This window comes from Carassius gibelio, chromosome A4, assembly GCF_023724105.1.
Source record: "Carassius gibelio isolate Cgi1373 ecotype wild population from Czech Republic chromosome A4, carGib1.2-hapl.c, whole genome shotgun sequence".
NCBI classification, from domain to species: Eukaryota; Metazoa; Chordata; class Actinopteri; order Cypriniformes; family Cyprinidae; genus Carassius; species Carassius gibelio.
In genome coordinates this window covers 24,151,770-24,171,301 of record NC_068374.1, presented here as the reverse complement: position 1 = coordinate 24,171,301, position 19,532 = coordinate 24,151,770, and the positions used below count along the sequence as shown (strand labels likewise).

At 38.3% G+C, this 19,532-nt stretch overlaps 2 protein-coding genes across 5 annotated transcripts; both read right to left on the bottom strand.

The window, feature by feature from the left end:
• Window positions 1-409: 409 nt before the first annotated feature.
• LOC127974091 (sortilin-like) lies at window positions 410-10,527 on the bottom strand. Of its 3 annotated transcripts, none has more exons than XM_052577415.1 (21): window positions 10,204-10,525; window positions 9,677-9,739; window positions 9,385-9,461; window positions 8,965-9,067; window positions 8,351-8,518; window positions 6,505-6,578; window positions 6,338-6,384; window positions 6,034-6,170; window positions 5,811-5,894; window positions 5,189-5,249; window positions 4,458-4,610; window positions 3,630-3,727; window positions 3,072-3,171; window positions 2,830-3,001; window positions 2,521-2,714; window positions 1,946-2,138; window positions 1,743-1,859; window positions 1,540-1,645; window positions 1,175-1,281; window positions 936-1,053; window positions 410-815 (listed from the first exon to the last, which is right to left on the bottom strand). In XM_052577415.1, the coding sequence occupies exons 1-21, from the start codon at window positions 10,432-10,434 to the stop codon at window positions 801-803; spliced, it is 2,418 nt and encodes an 805-aa protein (XP_052433375.1). In that variant the 5' UTR covers window positions 10,435-10,525; the 3' UTR covers window positions 410-800. The 3 variants fall into 3 exon arrangements, with proteins under 3 accessions (XP_052433375.1, XP_052433373.1, XP_052433376.1); XM_052577413.1 differs by having other exon boundaries at window positions 4,458-4,613; window positions 10,204-10,524; XM_052577416.1 differs by lacking the exons at window positions 410-815; window positions 936-1,053; window positions 1,175-1,281 and having other exon boundaries at window positions 1,737-1,859; window positions 4,458-4,613; window positions 10,204-10,527.
• A 779-nt stretch (window positions 10,528-11,306) lies between these two features.
• LOC127974127 (centrosomal protein of 83 kDa) lies at window positions 11,307-18,627 on the bottom strand. Of its 2 annotated transcripts, none has more exons than XM_052577417.1 (16): window positions 18,561-18,627; window positions 17,718-17,923; window positions 17,465-17,615; window positions 16,449-16,541; window positions 16,138-16,269; window positions 15,807-16,058; window positions 15,416-15,547; window positions 15,189-15,303; window positions 14,967-15,111; window positions 14,727-14,876; window positions 14,443-14,518; window positions 14,200-14,357; window positions 12,460-12,589; window positions 12,241-12,344; window positions 11,976-12,144; window positions 11,307-11,827 (listed from the first exon to the last, which is right to left on the bottom strand). In XM_052577417.1, the coding sequence occupies exons 2-16, from the start codon at window positions 17,921-17,923 to the stop codon at window positions 11,675-11,677; spliced, it is 2,166 nt and encodes a 721-aa protein (XP_052433377.1). In that variant the 5' UTR covers window positions 18,561-18,627; the 3' UTR covers window positions 11,307-11,674. The 2 variants fall into 2 exon arrangements, with proteins under 2 accessions (XP_052433377.1, XP_052433378.1); XM_052577418.1 differs by lacking the exon at window positions 18,561-18,627 and adding an exon at window positions 18,448-18,547.
• Window positions 18,628-19,532: the final 905 nt, after the last annotated feature.

Genomic DNA, 19,532 nt, shown 5'->3' with positions numbered 1-19,532 from the left:
ACTATGCCCTGTATTGCTTAAATATTCTTGAATCTTGAGCGAGATGGGTGTTTTAGTGAAGATATGTGAGAGTATGATTCTTGTTGGTGTGTAGTGTGGTATGTAGTATATGTGTGAGAGTGTGTGTTAGTGAGGAGGTGTGAGGTGAGTGTATGCTCTTGTGAGGTGTGTGGTTTATTTGTTTTTCGAGACAGACAACTGTTTGGTGTCATTCTCATTTGACATTTGTCTGTAGTAGTATTCTATATTGGTATTGCAGTTGAGAACTTTTCTGCCAAATTATGCAGTATGACATTGCCTATACTGTATAAAGCGCTTTAAAAAAATTCATTTTTTTACTAATTATATACTAAACAATATGTTTATTATGGTGTATTATGGATAACACAATAAAAAAAATAGGATAAGCATAAATAATGCAGATTTTTAAATGCATTTTAATTCATTTACAATTCAAAAACAGTAGATTGGTTTATTTGAAAATACATAGTTTAAGAAATACTGACAGGGGTGGACTGATACAAATCTCAAGGAGGACTTCCGGCAGCAGCCTGAGGGAATGTGAATGATTCCAGTGCACAGAGAGGGTGAAAATAAATTCACTCATAATGATTATCCTGTATAAGACACTTCATAGGACAAAATAAGAACCTGATATCATTTTCCTCGGCTTGAAAAATGTAGTTCACCATTATTTCCAAGCGTTTATTGTCCCGTTACAGTGCCTGGGTTTGAGATTCATTTGAAACAATTCACACTTGTCTGCAAATCCGGAGTAGTTTCTAGAGTTTAAATGTTGTTCATTCAATGAGTTCCTAAAGAAGATGTAAAAAAAAAAAAAAAAAATAGTCAGCAAGCAAATGCTAAAATATATAAAAACAGAGAAATTCATTGGATACAGGTGAGGATAATGTTGATTGATTCATCAAACTCACATCATCAGAATCCTCCTGGACGTGGAAACCATTTAGTTTGCCATCGGGCCTGCTGTCATTGCTAACAGACAGATCATCATCTTGGAGTTGCAGAGCAGAGAAGCGATAAGCAGGTGACCTGCAGAGGGCAAAATTTGACCAATAGAGAATCTAACTTCTGCAATGTATATCTTGTGTGAGAGATACTGAATGTGGCTTCAAATGGATGTTGTATCCAACAGAGGCCAGTCAGATCTTACCTTTGCCTACAGTTTATTCTCCTTGAAGTGATTATTAATGCTGCAGTAATAACCAAACCAATGACTCCCACACAAGTACACACCACAATAAGAACCAGCATGCCCAGCTGCCAGTAGAAAGACAATAAATGTATAATGAATCCAGTTCATCAACTCTCTTTCTCTTTATGTATTCTTTTAAAGCTCTGATTCATTTCTGAATGAAATTCAGATTGATATTTAGAAATACACCACTTTTCCTCATATTGGTTAAGCAAACTGGATTTATGTTCTTTGTATTGTAGCATACATGATAAGTAATTTTACTTAATGTTTTTGGCCACTGTATAGTCAATAATTCTTGTCATGAAAAATTGGCCACTCACTGGTCTCACACTGTGCGATTTTGAGGAGGCTAGTAAAATGTCCTTTCCTTCTCTTCTCGGAGGGCTGAAACCCCCCTCACATTTATCACCAGGAATCTTACGATACCTGTTTAACACAGTGGTATAATTATAACAATTAAGTGTATGCGTGTGCGTGTATTTAATATATATATATGGAAAATAAAGATATATTTCACCATCACCCTGTATTCTGAAGGTCATCTAGCTCCCCATTTAAGCTTATATACTGGGTTCGATTCAAGAAGTCTGGTTGCAGGAGACACTCCGAGGTGTTTTCATGCAGATAGAAACCGTACTCACTGTTGACAGGAGAGATGTTCAGAAAACTCTTCTGTTTGGCCACAAACAGAAGTCCAAACCTCAGTGTGGTGCATTTTTTTCCTACCACATGTAGTCATTTCTAGTGCAAGGACAAGGGTGCTGCTGCCTGCTGACCACATATCCTCTCCCATTTCTACACGCTGACAGTTTCTTCAGTCTTCGAAAAGTTTCTTTGTACCCCAAGAGGCATCCATCTGTTTCTGGGTCAGAGTCATAGTCAGAGTGTGCCAACCACTGCACATAGTCCTGTTCATCACCTAGGAACCCAGAGAGATTGTAAAACTGTAGTTTTTACAAGGGAACTTTTACGTTCTTAAAGCAGTGACGTGAAGCTGATGGGCTGCTTGGTAAGAGAGATCACTTCGATTGGCTATTCAACTAAGTGAACAAGTGCAAGCAAAAAAAAAAGAAAAGGCTGATATGGAGAGCTGTTTCCTCTCATGCAAGTTTAGAATGTATGTGCTAGTTGCCCATTGGCTGTAGTCTTTGTGGTGTGTTCAAGTGCAAATTTTGGTTCAGATGCAGGCGTCATAAGGCAACACCACAGTTGGCTTTCGTCGCCACTATGATTTGTGTGATGTAGCATAACACTTATAACAGTATTTAAAATCTGCCCATAATTCTTGAAATGTTTCTTACATTCTCTAGTGAGCAGGTGCTCAAAGTCTATGGTGACAGCCACCCACATGGGCTGATCATCATCATCTGGTCGGTAGCCGAAAATGCTGATATTCATTGACTTAGTGCCCGGCTCGGATGCCAGTCCGGCCAAGAAGATCGGGTGGCTGGTGAAATTAAATATTTGCCAGCACTGTCCTTCATCTGTGGAAAACCTGAATACATTCAGACACACAGTCATATATGACAGTGACTACATATTATACATTTTTTCCTTTTAGAACAAGAACAACTTGTAATACAACTTCAGGGCAAGTGATGGTGTGCTACTTTATTGAGCTGATCTGTCTGTCTCTATGCGCCTCCACAGCCACTATCAGGCCTCCAGAGTCCAGGATGGTGTAGTGGTGAGGTCCTCTCAGAGTCCCCCACCAGGTGTAACCTCCGTCCCCAGACACGTACACATCCGGCCGAACAGCTGAAATGGAGTCACCGACACTACCTGCAGTAACATTTCACATTCAGACAAGTTTGATTGTAAAGTTGTGGAGATTGGTGGTAGGGTCTAGTACCATGAGCGATGACCAGACCAATGGCGGTAGGTTCAGAGAGAGGCAGCATGGGAGTGATTTCAATGAAATGACTGTGCTCTCCATGGATATGCAGGTTACACTAGAACAGAAAATGGATACAATCACACATTTACAGTAACCTTCAAAGTCGTCATGACATGAAAAAAAAGTAACCTCACGTCTCATAATCCAATCAATAACCGACGTATAGAACCAAGTCACTGCCATGATTTTTATTTTTTCCTGACAATCTGTTATACTGTGATATGTTACATAATGACATAGCTACTTTGGTTTTAAGGAAATCAAAATTTGTCTTTTAACTTTGAGGCTAATCTGAATCGATAAATGCTTTTAGCAGATCATTTAATATTGCCTTGTGTGAAATGTTTGTCCAGTTAGGGCTAATTTAGTTTAATTAGTTCAATATGTTCTTGCCCAACTTCCTGTTTGAACAGGAAATACGTCAACAGAGCGGGGGAAAATGTGCGAGAAAAAAAAAATGCAACTTTTTACAAATGAAATACATTTTCTCATAATGAATTCCTCAACGGTTACCTTTTTTGAGCTGTCTGGACAATTCACATTCTCTGGCTTCTTCAGAAAACTCCATCGTCTACCTCTGTCGAACGAAATGACTGAACGAATGCGTCCATCTGCGGTCCAAAATGAGTTCGACATCTTTTAGTAATGACATAAAAGCATCACCAATACAAGTGAGACTGGAAATGTACCACTTAATGCGATAGTTCACCCGCCAAAAATGAAAATTCTGTCATCAGTTACTCAATCCCATAAGACTTTCATTCATCTTTGAAAGAAAAAACAAATGCCATTTTTGATGAAACCTGAGAGGTTTGTCCCTCTCCACTCCACTTAAATGGTGATGCTTCAAAAAATGTGTAAAAGATATTCATATGAATACATTAGTTTAATCCAAATCAACCAAAGAGACTCAATCGCCTTATATACAGGGGAAGTCGTGGCCTAGTGGTTAGAGAGTTTGACTCTTAACCCAAAGGTTGTGGGTTTCGAGACTCGTGTCAGCAATACCACCTATGTGTCCCAGGGTGCCACAGCATAAATGGCTGCTCACTGCTCTGGGTGTGTGTGTGTGTGTGTGTGTGTGTGTGTGTGTGTGTGTGTGTGTGTGTGTGTGTGTGCGCACTTTGGATGGGTTAAATGCAGAGCACTAATTCTGAGTATGGGTCACCGTACTTGGCTGTATGTCACTTTTTTTATTTTTATGATAACATAAAATATTTAATTTAGGCCTTTTTCACATACATGCATAAAGCACACCAAATACGGTAAACGGAAGCTGAAAGGTAATTTTCAAATCTGGGTGAACTAACCCTTTGGGCACCCTTTAAGACAAGTTCATACCCTCCTCCAGTCTATTGGTGAAATAGACTCCTCTCAAAGATGTCACATTAGTGAAATCGCTCTTCCCCTCGCTGCTGAACAGGTGGCGCTCCAGAGACTTCGAATACAGGATTCCACGGTCATCAGAGGTGTAGATTGTCCCAAAATGTGTGTCTTCTGAAAGCATGCGAGATCACATCACACACAAACACTCGGCTGACACCGCTTTCTCTCAGACGAGATAAGAGATCAGCCATAAGCTTACACAGCAAACCCATCTAACCAGCTTCGTGTGACAAAATGTGAATCGAATATCCGGTGAGAAACAAATCGACATGTTAAAAGCATGATGGGAAATAAGATAACTCTTCACATGAGCCATGGACTGTATGTCATACTGTACATACATGTAAATACAGTGAGGGGTGTATGTGTGTGTATCTTCCCACTATAGTGTGACAGTGGAGGCCTGACTGAAAGTCTACACCATCCCCACTCTTATCTCTTTCCAGTGATCGTCACAGCACAAAGACCTCAAGACTCCAAGATGAATAACGTACACACTGACCCAAAAGATTCTAGAATTCTATGATATGTCAACACAAAGTGGAACTCCCTTGACATGTCCAATCCATACACTGTTAAACTCACAGCAACAGTGGTTGAGCTGTTAAATAATACTGATACTTTTCTTTTACGCCTCTTACAGGACGGAGAAATGATAGAGGAAGCTGAAAAGCGTGAAGCGGCACCTCCAGGGTTGTCCACATGCATGAAGATCATGTCCTCGTCGCCGTCCAAAATGGAGTAGAACTGCAAACAGACATCAAAAGTGAGTCAGACAGTTGCACACAGTCATAAAACAATCATAAAAAATAAACACATTTTATTATATGAATAATAAGTTATTAATATAATCTATTATAATTATTATATGTAATTATATTCAATTAAATGAATAACTAATAAATAAACGTATACACTATTAATAAAGTAACAAATTAATGCAAATCAATTCTTATATTATTTATTATGTTGCTATATTAATTATATTCATATAAAATGTCTCATATGTATTAATTTTTTTTCTTCATATTTGTTATTTTCAATACTATTATGATACATTATAAATTTATATATATATATATATATATATATATATATATATATATATATATATATATATATATTATTAAGTGTGTTCACACTTACATAAATAATAGTGTTACATGCATTATATCATTATATCAATCATACATTATATCAATTAATACATTAATATATTTGTATTATTATTAATCAATAAATCATGAATAATTATTAATTAATTAGATTTATATATAGATATCTAGGAAAACTTTGTGTTTTTCACACCTGCTCTGTAGTTGCTGATGGTAGCTGAGCTTTTTGGAAACGGTCACCCTGGTCCGAGGACACATAGATGACACGGGGAGAGGCCTGTAAACACAACATCCCATAACTCAAGCAAGCTTTGATGATTCTTTACATAAGGGAAAATGAAAAAGGGTGGGCAACATGGTGTGTGTTCATGTGGGAGAACACATGCTTGAGTGTGCACATTGGCTTAGTTCCACACCAGTTTTTCCATGACAGAGGTAAACAGGAAGCCACCGATATATCTGAAGGAGAAGATGTTCTTGGCGATGGTGGTGAAGGTTTTGCCGAAATCCTGCGTCCGTCTTAGAATAAGCTTGCCTCGTCTCGCTGCCTCCACTGGGTCAAACCCATTTAATAGAGATCACTCATTTATCATTCAGTTTATAAGCACGGCCAATTTTCTGTGCTGTACATAACATGTATATCAAAGAACATCAGCTATTTTTGACTAATGATTCCTTCAATGTTATTCAATGATGAAAAACCTAGATGAAATCACGCACCAGTTCCTTTTGGGCTGGAACTGAAGAAAAGAGTGATTCCAGATCCCCTTTAAAAGAAATAAAAAATGGAAAGCATATTTTAGTTACAAAAATGAATAGCTTTTTTCAAATAAGAATATGTTTCTGATTGAAAAAACAGTATAGAAAATATTTTTTAAATAGATTACCATGTGAACGTATGAACTCCTTCATGAACTTTAGACCAGCTGTTCCCAAAGTCTTCTGAGAGCCATAGCCCATCCTGAAGAGAGAGAGCATGTCAACAAACTGTCACATATACAGTATTGTTCAAAATAATAGCAGTACAATGTGACTAACCAGAATAATCAAGGTTTTTAGTATATTTTTTATTGCTACGTGGCAAACAAGTTACCAGTAGGTTCAGTAGATTGTCAGAAAACAAACAAGACCCAGCATTCATGATATGCACGCTCTTAAGGCTGTGCAATTGGGCAATTAGTTGAAAGGGGTGTGTTCAAAAAAATAGCAATGTCTACCTTTGACTGTACAAACTCAAAACTATTTTGTACAAACATTTTTTTTTCTGGGATTTAGCAATCCTGTGAATCACTAAACCAATATTTAGTTGTATGACCACAGTTTTTTAAAACTGCTTGACATCTGTGTGGCATGGAGTCAACCAACTTGTGGCACCTCTCAGCTGTTATTCCACTCCATGATTCTTTAACAACATTCCACAATTCATTTACATTTCTTGGTTTTGCTTCAGAAACAGCATTTTTGATATCACCCCACAAGTTCTCAATTGGATTAAGGTCTGGAGATTGGGCTGGCCACTCCATAACATTAATTTTGTTGGTTTGGAACCAAGACTTTGCCCGTTTACTAGTGTGTTTTGGGTCATTGTCTTGTTGAAACAACCATTTCAAGGGCATGTCCTCTTCAGCATAGGGCAACATGACCTCTTCAAGTATTTTAACATATGCAAACTGATCCATGATCCCTGGTATGCGATAAATAGGCCCAACACCATAGTAGGAGAAACATGCCCATATCATGATGCTTGCACCTCCATGCTTCACTGTCTTCACTGTGTACTGTGGCTTGAATTCAGAGTTTGGGGGTCGTCTCACAAACTGCCTGTGGCCCTTGGACCCAAAAAGAACAATTTTACTCTCATCAGTCCACAAAATGTTCCTCCATTTCTCTTTAGGCCAGTTGATGTGTTCTTTGGCAAATTGTAACCTCTTCTGCACATGCCTTTTTTTTACAGAGGGACTTTGCGGGGGATTCTTGAAAATAGATTAGCTTCACACAGACGTCTTCTAACTGTCACAGTACTTACAGGTAACTCCAGACTGTCTTTGATCATCCTGGAGGTGATCATTGGCTGAGCCTTTGCCATTCTGGTTATTCTTCTATCCATTTTGATGGTTGTCTTCCGTTTTCTTCCACGTCTCTCTGGTTTTGCTCTCCATTTTAAGGCATTGGAGATCATTTTAGCTGAACAGCCTATCATTTTTTGCACCTCTTTATAGGTTTTCCCCTCTCTAATCAACTTTTTAATCAAAGTACGCTGTTCTTCTGAACAATGTCTTGAACGACCCATTTTCCTCAGCTTTCAAATGCATGTTCAACAAGTGTTGGCTTCATCCTTAAATAGGGGCCACCTGATTCACACCTGTTTCTTCACAAAATTGATGACCTCAGTGATTGAATGCCACACTGCTATTTTTTTGAACACACCCCTTTCAACTAATTGCCCAATTGCACAGCCTTAAGAGCGTGCATATCATGAATGCTGGGTCTCATTTGTTTTCTGAGAATCTACTAAACCTACTGGTAACTTGTTTGCCACGTAGTAATAAAAAAATATACGAAAAACCTTGATTATTCTGGTTAGTCACATTGTACTGCTATTATTTTGAACAATACTGTGACATTGCAAGTGTCTTAACTAATTACAAATACAAACAGGCGGTGTAAGACACCTGAATCACCTCGCGAGCTGTTAAGGGGGCTTCAAAGAGTAGGAGGTAGAACCTTACTCACGTCATTGCTGATGGCCACGAGGTATTTCGGTTCTTGGTAGTGGAACTGAATGGCCTGAGCTGGATGGAATGGAAGATGCACTGATCTGAACGTCACACCAGCATCCATCGACGTAAAAATAACTCCTCCTGGGGTCTCGGTGAAAGGCAGGTTGGCTGTTAGAATCACCTATAATGGTGACAAAACGTTACATACAGTTTACTTATAAAACAATAAAGGACAGACATCAAGAAGAGGAGGAATTACTGTGTTTTTTTTGTGTTTGTTTTTTTTCAGTTGATGACAAAAGTTAGTTCCAAAGAACTAACACACAGCAGGATATTAGCTTCACACCAACCCCACTTCAGAGGAAGTTATAAAAAGTGTGTGGTTTCATGATTGGTTTTAACACAGAGCGACTGCTGTCATTTGCAATGTCTGTTAAAACCATGAGCTGTCGTGAGAAAATTATAAATGCCACGGCCTGCTGTTTGAACAGAATCTCTGGTGTCACATAGAAAAAATAGATACTACATCTAATATTATTATTAGTTGTCCGAATTAGCTAAGACAAGTTTGACTCGCGAGAGATAAAGCTATGGCTTCAGACTCGATGTTAGCACATGTTACATTACCTGTTGAGAGTTCCCAGGCCCAGCACTTATCCCAAAGTCCTTCTTGATGAATGTATTTTTAATGGCATTGGAGACATCATGAAAAGACTTTCCATAGTCTTCACTATAGAAAGATTCAGCTTATTAGTAAATAAATCCAAACTGGTTGCATCATTTAAGAAACAGCTGGCTAGGCCAATAAACGTTAGTCTACATCCAGGGTGCACTGTCCTGTTCCTGGAGATCTACCTCATGCAGAGTTTATCTCCAACCCTGATCAAACACACCGTAAGCAGCCAGTTTAGATCTTCAGGAGCACCTGACAATTACAGAATTACAGATTACAGAGCTGAAGTCTGCAGGTAGATACTGTATATCTCCAGGAACAGGATTGGGCAGCTCCGGTCTACATGGTGTTCAGGTAAAAACTGCACCACTGACCTCCTGTAAAGACGTGATGAACCGCCTTCATAAAACGAGTCAGAGGGAGCGCTCAGTGTAGAAAGGACCAGGATTACCTGCGATGGACAGAGAAAAAAAACATTCAGACTACCCCTGCATTATTTCTTTAAATACAATAATATCAAATCTTTACATCAAAACTGACTGATTGTGAATGAAAAACTACAATGTTCATCCAAATTTCCAAGATAATGACCCTAAAACAGAGAACTTAGATGAGATAATGATTAGTTACTGGTAATCTTTAGATGATTTGGTAAGACTGATTTACCCCAGTTCCATCTCCAACCCATGTGAGGGTAAAACTGGATCCTTCATCACCTTGAAACACAGTCTGGAAGAAGACCACAGGACAGGGTTGCACTTATACTGATGGAAGCGGACATTCCTGCTCTGTCTGTCATTTTAAGGGACCGTTCAGACAACAATTTAAATATTTGACTATTACTAGTGTTGTTCCAAACCTCAGACCTATAGCACATTATAATTATTATTATTTTACATTATATAATAGATAAATAAGAATGGTTTCAGATTTCTATTTCAGTGCACTGGACAACTAAACAGCAAAATAAATAAATAAAATTGAAGACTTTTAATATTCCCAACCGTCAGTTGAAATCTCTAATATCTAACTTTTAGTAAATACATAAATATTTTTAGCATGATTATAATCTGTCACCTTTAGTGTTGGATTGGAGTAGGATAAATGCAGGTAAATCGTGTCACCTTTTGAGATTCATCTCAATGTCAAAAGGCTTTAATCGGACTGAGTGAACTTCAGTATGTCGTCCTCACCTCGTGCGTGTGGCTGAGCAGAAGCGCTTGGTCTCTGGGTGACAGTGGAGACTTGCATGCTGTGAAACGCGCCGGTCCAGTCCAGGTGTCCCGTCTGTGTCTCGAGTGTCCGTGTCCGCGTGCAGCCCGAGAGAAAGTCACCGTCCGAGCGTTGCGCTTCCCGTGAACGAACGCGTCCTGTCCGAGGACAAGTAAGCACACACTACCCAATACGAGCAGTGTCCAGTTCATGTTTGATAGATAGAAAGAAGTGCGTTTCCTAATGCATCGGAAGATGCGCGCGAGGGGAGGAGGAGTGAGCGCCACTGTCCGGATTCAGGCTCACTGCAGAGTCAAGGCAAGTGCGTCAAAGCGATGTGAGCTTTCTAACTCAACAGAAGCCTATAGTTCCGAGTGATGCTGCACAAGTCTTTAACGCCCAAGCAACACTCTGGGACATTATAGATGTGAACAGAGCATTTGGGCATCAGGTGGAGGATTATGAGCATCAACACGTCCGCATTTGAATAGTGTGTGCAAATTATAATTAAGGTTTGTGTACATTTAGGCACGTGCATGCCTTTTAATAGTACATGCCAACATAACAATTCGTAACCATTTTACATTTTGGCACATTCTTATGAATTGGTACGACTTCGTTAGGTTAGGAGGACCTCATGCGTACGTAAACTACGTTTTTACACGAGTCAAATCGTATGCATCCGCCAAAACGTGAAACACTTAGGCTACGTTTTCTTATTAGATCAGGTTGTGGACCCTATGCTATCTGGATGGGATGCTCAGTATGGTTTGAGACACAATCATAGACTTGACATCAAATTTTTACTTTATAAATAAATGTATCTTTGTATTGTTTTTTTTAACTAATTTTTCTTTTTCTTTTGGCAGACAGTTCGTTGAGTTGTTGCGTTATTAATTTAATTATTTGGTCACAAGTAAACAATAACAAAACGAAAAGATAATGATAAAATAAAATAATAATGATATCATGGGGTTGGAGTGAGTTCATTAAATTAAATCATTATTATTTTTTTAATCATAATACCCGTTACACATGCACTGTCAGCTCTTCTGAAAGCTATTGTGATAAATAAATCTCAAGATCACAAAATACAAACAGTTTAATGAATTTGTTTCAATCTCTTTTTTTCCAAAAGATGAAAAGGTGGTGTCTCCTATTATAGATGCCCACTTGGAGTCATATAAATATGGCTTCTCAGGTTTGAAACAAGTTACAGATCATTTTTAATATGTACAACAATATTTATGAAAGCTTTAGAAGCCCCTCCCTCCCAGTTAAAACATTATTGTCCCACCAGACAATTAATAAATAATGCAACAGGTTTTTCTTGAAACATCTGGGACCTTTCTGTTGCAAAGCATTGTGTCTCGTTTCAAATAAAACCACTTGCGAAATGTCACAGTATGTTCAGTTTTTGGCACATGGTGAGTTTAAACACACAGATAGTGGTCAAGAAAGCACGTCCCGTGGGCTTGAGAGTCTCTCTCGGTCTCTGTCTCTGTCCAGAGGAGCAGCCAGCTCTTCCAGCTGCTGTTGCTGACTGTTTTCCAACTCTTCCAAGCGTCTCCGGAGCACAGACAACTCCCTCTGGTGCTGATCCTCCTGAAAGACGAAATGCAGGAACAGATGAGTGGGATGAAGAAGGGGAAAAGAGAGAGGGGAGGATGGGAAAGCAGCAGATTTGTATCATGGGTTTTGTTATGGCTAACAAAAGAATATTCTAGATTGTGGACGGGATGTTTGCAGACACCTGTATATTCGAGAAGATGGATTCTGCTGGGATGAGGAGGGATTGGGCCAGAGGGGTGGAGGAGGTCATCTGGTTCCCCAGCAACAGACGACGAAACTCATTGTGTCTCCTCTGCAGCTCCTTCAAACGCTTGCTGAGCTGAGCATGTTCTTCAGAGTATGAGGATTTCCTGAAAATATAATATAATAAACACATACATATATACATACAATATTATCTATAGCAAAAGGCCCCTGATGATGTTATAAACTGAAGACAAAAGTACTTTCTAGCCATGCTTGCTTCAATTTCAAGTTCTTCTATCTTGGCTTCCAGCAGCTGAATCTTGTCTTGAAGTTTGTTTTCTTTCAGTTCTGTCATGGTTTTTCTCTGGATAAGAAAATAGACCAATAATGGACCTTTATAATAACAATAGTTGTGACAATAAGTACAAAGAAATATAAATGTAACTTCCAAAAAGAAGTTTGTAGAATTTAGACACTACCTTTTTCTGAGCAAAAGCTGCCCTCTGCAGGCGCTCTTTGGCCTGGCTGTATTTCTCTCGAAGTTCTGCTTCTCTTTCCTGCAGTTTGTGTTTCTCCTCCAACCATTCCACCCGCCTTTCCTCCACCAACCTGTGACAAGAAAACATTGACGTTTCACTTAATCAACTTAACTGAACAATACACTGTTCAATATATTGTTATCATTTTTAAAGGGGGGGTGAAATGCTATTTCATGCATACTGAGTTTTTTTACACTGTTAAAGAGTTGGATTCCCATGCTAAACATGGACAAAGTTTCAAAAATTAAGTTGTACGTTTGAAGGAGTATTTTTGTTCCAAAAAAACCTCTTCCGGTTTGTCACAAGTTTCGGAAAGTTTTTTTCGAGTATGGATCTGTGTGACGTTAGATGGAGCGGAATTTCCTTATATGGGTCCTAAGAAGAGCGCGCGCTCCCGTATAGCAGAGCACTGAGAGGCTGAGCACAGCCTGATCAGAGCGAGAGCGTCGCGAAAAGTCACAAAAGAAGTGTGTTTTTGGTTGCCAGGGCAAGACAACCCTGCACAGATTACCAAAAGAGAAACAACATTAAGGGACCAGTGGATGGAGTTTATTTTTACAGAGCATCAACGGAGTTGTGCAAATGTTTTTGTTTGTTCTCTGCATTTCGGATTGCACATCGTTTATTTCTTAAGGATAATGCAGTCCCAACGGAAAAGGGTCACGATTGTGTGGAGGAACCACATGCGGTGAGTTAAACTGCTTCAAATATCTCTGTGTTGTTAACTTAGCTATCAGCGCGTAAGCACATCAAGTAAACAACATGCGATGTTGTCATCAAACTGCACTTTCCACATGTACAGCTTAAAAAAAAAAAAAAAAAAAAAAAAAGACGACAAAGTGGAACTTAGTCATTTTCCAAAACCGCTAAGCAAATATATACAGTTTCAGTACATACCACATAGCATACCGCCTTTGCTGATGCTGCTCTTGTTAAATTTCAGCCTCTGGATCTGTGTCACAGCTTCCACATGCTCTCAACTCAAAAGCCTACTGGCGCTCGTGATTCTTTAGCTCCGCCCACACGTCACACCTCTAGGCGCTCGTGTTACAGACTATCTTTCTCTTATAAATATAAAAATAAAGACTTTTTGGAGTTATGAAGGATGCAGTACTACTCTATAGGTACTCAAGATTAACAGGATATTGAGTGAAAACGAGCATTTCACCCCCCCCTAAGCTATTTTCATGGAAAGAACAAGAGTAAAAATCACATTAACTATTTAATAATAATAAAAAACATAAAAAATAGAACAATTAATAATAATTGTAATAAAGATAGGGATATACAAACAGGATAATTTACATACATACAGAAAAAAAATCTATATTGGGTTTGGAAACATTCAAGAAGTTGACCTGTTGTAATATGGTTTAATGTTTTCCAGATTTTTAATATAGCTGTCAGGACGAAAAAAAAAAAAACAAACAAAAAAAAAAGAGATCTAATGTACCATTATCAAAAATCACCCATATTTGTAATAGCAAGGAAACATTTCTGTCAAGCACTTGTATAGAAGCAGAATCTCTCTTCGAAAAAAAACAATACGTCTTACCAATCAACTCTACTGCAAGCTTCTAACCTGAAGAAATGCTAAATGGTTGTTTTTTCAGCATTCTCTGAAATATTTTTTGTTTCTCATTTGACAGTGACACGTGTGCAGATTACAATAAGGCGTACCTCTCGGCTTCCTGTTGGGTCCGTTCTATTTGTGTGCGAGTGCTCCGTAGCTCCTCTCTCACTCGCTCCAGACTTTCTCTCAGTCTGCTATTGGTGTCCAGCAGCTCGCTCTCCGAGTGAGACAGGGTTCCTATCTGTAGATTCAGCTCAGCGTTTTGCTGATAAACACAATTTACAAAACAGATTACGTTTTGACCTCCATCTCTATATTCACAGTAATTTCACATATTTTCCAGCGCTTACTCGTCTCAGGTCCGCGTTTTCTGCTCTTAAGTTTTCTAGCTCTTCCAGCTGTTGGCTCTGCTGCTGAACCTTGACTCTGTATCACAAGCATTCAGACAGGAAATCAAACAGGGATTCAAGATCATACCATCTTACTGCAACACAGCTACTGAGTATTTAGCAATTTCTTCTCACTTAGTTGAAGTCAACGTGTAATCAATATTAATGTGAACATTTCATCCATGTATGTTTTTATAAAAAAAAAAAATGTATGTGGATGTTAAACTGAATCAAATGACCCTTGCCTCAGATTTTGCAGTTCCCTGCGAACAGACTCTTCCCCCAACTGTGCAGCACGGACACGCTCTTCCCACTCCTCTTTCTGAGAGCTCCCTGCTGCCTCCTGAAGAGCTCTCTGCTGTTCAAGCTCAGATAAACGATTCTCCAGCTCCAGCCTGATGACAATGAAATTAATTTACTTGAATGTAGAAAATCCTATGAAGCTTTGAATCCGTTCCTCGTCTGATATTACCAACAGTGCTTACTTTTCTTCCTGAAGAGCAGCCATCTTGTGTATCTCCTCCTCTCTTGCCGCCTGAACCTTTCGCACCATCTCACGCTCTTTTTCAGATATCAACTCTTTATTTCTCTCCAGCACTGACTTCATGACCTCAATATCTGACTGTAGACCTAAGAGAGAGAGAGACTTATTATTGTAAAATAGGTTCCAAGAAAGTTAATGAAAGAAAGGAAAGATGTTTGTTTACCCTCTACTTGGCACTGCAGTGTATCGCGGTCTCTTTCTAGGTCTCCTTTGGCTCTGACACACTCTAGTTTTAAGTTACTCAACTCCAGCTTATGTGTGTGCTTCATCTCTTCAATCTGGCCAAGAAAGCACACACAATTGATGGGATATATTAATATAGATATGAAGCATGGGGAAATGTGGTGAAAGAATCTGACTGGTCAAGTCACTCAGGCTGTATTCGTGCACCTGACTGTTGAGCGAGTTGATCTCCCGTTCGGCTTTGTGCAGTTTGCCTGTGAGGAGTGTGTTTTGTTCCTGAGATAGTCGGAGTTCACTTTCTGTCCGGTCCAACTGCATATGAATAGACTGCTTCTCTGCCTAAACACCAACAGAGGGGGACAGAAAATTGTCTTCAAATGCCTTAATATATATATATATATATATATATATATATATATATATATATATATATATATATATATATATATATATATATATTTTTTTTTTTTTTGCATTCAGCCTAACAATATATTTATATATAAAATAATTTTTTTTACACTGAACCTGCCTCACAAACTTCCTCATCAAATCTTATCTGTTATCAAAAATCTACAACTCTTCAGTTTAATCCGCTCACCTCCAGGGCTTTTACTGCAGCCTGGGATTCAGCCAGCTGTCGGATCTGGATCCGCTGCACATTTTCAGCCTGTGCACCTGAGTTATTCCTCTCTGCCCTGAGTTCAGTGACCTCTGCCTCCAGGCCTTTGAGCCGCTGGTGGAGCTGAGCTTTCTCCCTCAGCAGGGCTTCGACCCGTTTCCCGTCCCGTGCCGGGTCTCCGCTCTGCAGCTGAGCAGCCAGATCCTCCTTATCACGCTCAAGTCTGGCCACCTGCACCATCACATATATAAAACTGCTTCATAAACAGACACTGCTGGGTCAGAATCCAATTAAGAATGATAAAACATACATCAGCTTCATGGCGTATCCGCCTCTCCTCCAGGACTCGGCCGTGCTCCTCTTTCTGGTGATCAAACTCTGACTTGAGGAAAGTGAGGTCATAACGGAGCTTATTATACTCAGACCTGTAATTCTCTGCTTCCTGTTACAGAGAGAAGTAAAGAAGGACATTTCAAGACTACTTTGTAGATACTGTGTTTTTTTATAACGTGTAGAAAAGACAAAGCAATCATCTGTAATGGACAGGATTGTGGCTGTAGCATGTACTTAGGTGGTTGTCATAAGAACAGGAGTTAATAGTTGTGGAGGGGCATCTTTTACCTCCTGGAGTTTGTTGAAGCGTTCTCTGACGGGAGTCTCCATCTCCTGCTGCACCTGTGCTTTCAAGAGCTCCAGCCGCTGAGGGGTCAGCACCTTAAACACACGATCAACACAACACAACATGTCTAATTCAAGCATACTTATGTTTACGTATCTCTGGAGCTCCAAGATATATTCATATCTGTGTTGTTATTGTTAACTAAAACTATATATATATATATATATATATATATATATGTATAATGGTTATTGAAATGAACTGAAATTATTATTATTTTATTTTTATATATTTTCATGGCAACTAACTGAATTAAAGTGGAAGGTGGAAGTACTAAAACGAATAAAACTGAAATAAAATACAGCTACAAAGAAATAATTTAATAATAATAAAAATGACAAAACTCAAATTTAAATAGAAAACTAAACTAAACGCTAACTAAAATGCTGTAATAGTAAATGTATAAATACTAAAATGAAACTGGTTTATGTATTTCTTACAAAAAAAAGCTTCATATGCATCTATAAAAATCCTTTCCATTTTGTCTGTGAGTATACTTTTATTTTATTTTTGTAATTTCTACAAAATATTTAGACAAAGTATCGCGACCTAGTGAGAATATTACATATAAGATATGTAAGATATGTTTTTTTTTAATATGTTAAATATTTTTCCTATTCCCCATATTTACATTTGCGTTATTTCAAAATTTAAATAGACGTTTCGCTATTATTCTAAAACGTGGAAAACAAAGAATGAGTAGATGTGCCCAAACATTTTACTTGTATTTTAATAATTATTTATCAATGTGCAATAGTATTCAGAATTTTCATAAAACTTTAAATATTGTCATATAGATTCAAATCAAAATATATGAACGACTAGGATTATTAATTAGTAGCAACTAGTATGTAAGACTACAGTTTTATATAGTACTTTTGAATGCCATAATGAAATGTAGTCCACGTGCTCCCAGTAAATCTAAAAAGTCTAAAGAGTAGTGTGCAGTAATGTGTACCTGCAGTCTGAGCTCCTCCAGCTCACGTGTTTTATCCAGCAGTTCTCCTCTGAGCTCGGCCAGCAGCAGCTGCTGTTTCTCCTGAGCGACCTGGCGATCACTGAGCAGGCGTTTCAGTTCAGTCTGCGCCCGGGTGTATTCATCCTGCAGTCTGCACACACACACACACACACACACACATCTGAAGTTAAACAGGATATCTTACAGTATATAGATATGCAGTATTCATTCACAGCACAGCACAGTTCCTCACCTGGTGTGCTCCACTTTCAAGGTCTGATAGTTGGTCTTGTGGTTCTCGCAGCGCATTCTCTCGTCAATAAGCATTTTCTGGAGCTCCATATCGGAGCTGGTGAGTCCCATAGAGCCGCTCAGGAGGACTGGGGCTTTCCCACCTCCTCCTGCAGGCTCCAGGTTTGGGAAAAGGGCAGATGACTGCCCTAACACTGGAGGGTTCATCTGGTCCACAGCAGAAAAAAAAATAGAGTGAGGGGAACAAAAGCAAAGGATTTTATACCTCTCCCAGAAACCACAAAGACCTCAATCAACACAAATGACTCCACTTCAGCCAACCAAAGTCAAGAGATGCAGTCATATCTCATCAGGAACGACTATTTAAAATCACTTGTAAGAGCCTAGTTAGCACGAACAAAGCATCTAATCACTGCATGTGCTGCACAAGAGTCCTTGTGTGCTCCTCTGCTCTCGAGTGATTAGAAGTGAAGCTCAGGCTGGTCTCTAGTGATTCCCTCTGTGTTGTAGAAACAGAGGCACTCCAGCATAAACATATAACGGCTTCCCATGTTGTCCGAGCAACTGAGCCACTCGGGAAACTAACCCAGTGCATTTAAAACAGCCCTAGATCAAGCATTTCGTGTTGTCTTTTAACTTGGTTATGGTTTTAACTGCTGCTATACTGAAATGTCACGCAAACAGTTATTGGTAAACAGTGCACATACTGCAGTTATTTCATAAATAAACACCTCTGCTATGAGAAAAAGTAACGTTACTGCATGCGTTCAAGACCGTACAAAATACAATAATACATTTGTGCATTAGGGTACAAAGTAAACGATTTGAAAAGCTGTAAAGTTACCGGATCCAACCAACACTGACAGCGACGCTGTTACGTCTTGAATGATGGCGGCCTAAGTCGCCTTTCAAAATAAAAGTCCATTATTTTGAAACGTTCCCTTACATAAAGTTACCAAAATATTAATATCAACATACTTATTTTATATAAGAATTGTATTTCTTTCATATATACATACATATATATATATATATATATATATATATATATATATATATATATATATATATATATATATATATATATATATATATATATATATATATATATATATATATATATATATATATATATATATATATATATATATATATATAAATGTAATATTTTATCATTCCTAACAAGTTGTGGTCGAAATGAAGGAAAGAAAGGCATATGAGTACTTCTCAGATTCAGAAGCTAGATTGTTAACTGTCTTTATTGAATGAACTGGCAATGAACAGAAAATAACTCGGGCTGGCAGGTGGGCCGCCAATTACTATTAAAAGAAACAATAATATTGTTCATATATGTAAAAAAAAAAAAAAAGTCATAACATAATAACATCATAATATATATAACATCTGTTGCTCTGTAGCATATACTGCAAACATAAATAAGATAATTTTTTTTATTTAATTATATATTATATATATATTATGATGTTATTATGTTATGACTTAGACATTTGTACATATATGAACAATATTATTGTTTCTTTTAATAGTAATTGGCGGCCCACCTGCAATACCATCGCGGCCCACAAAAGTCGCAATATCTGTTCATTTTGCAAGAACGTTTTTATGTCAGCAGAGGGCGGGAACTGACAGTATCTGAATTTTGTCCTTCAATGCAATATTTTCTATCAAATTGTGTTCTTTACTGTCACATGGCATCCAGACAGATGCTTTCATTCATACAAACAATTCCGTGGTAATTCGTAGGTAAGTGTTGGACCTGTAACGGATAATATTATCTGCAGGACACAATAACCAC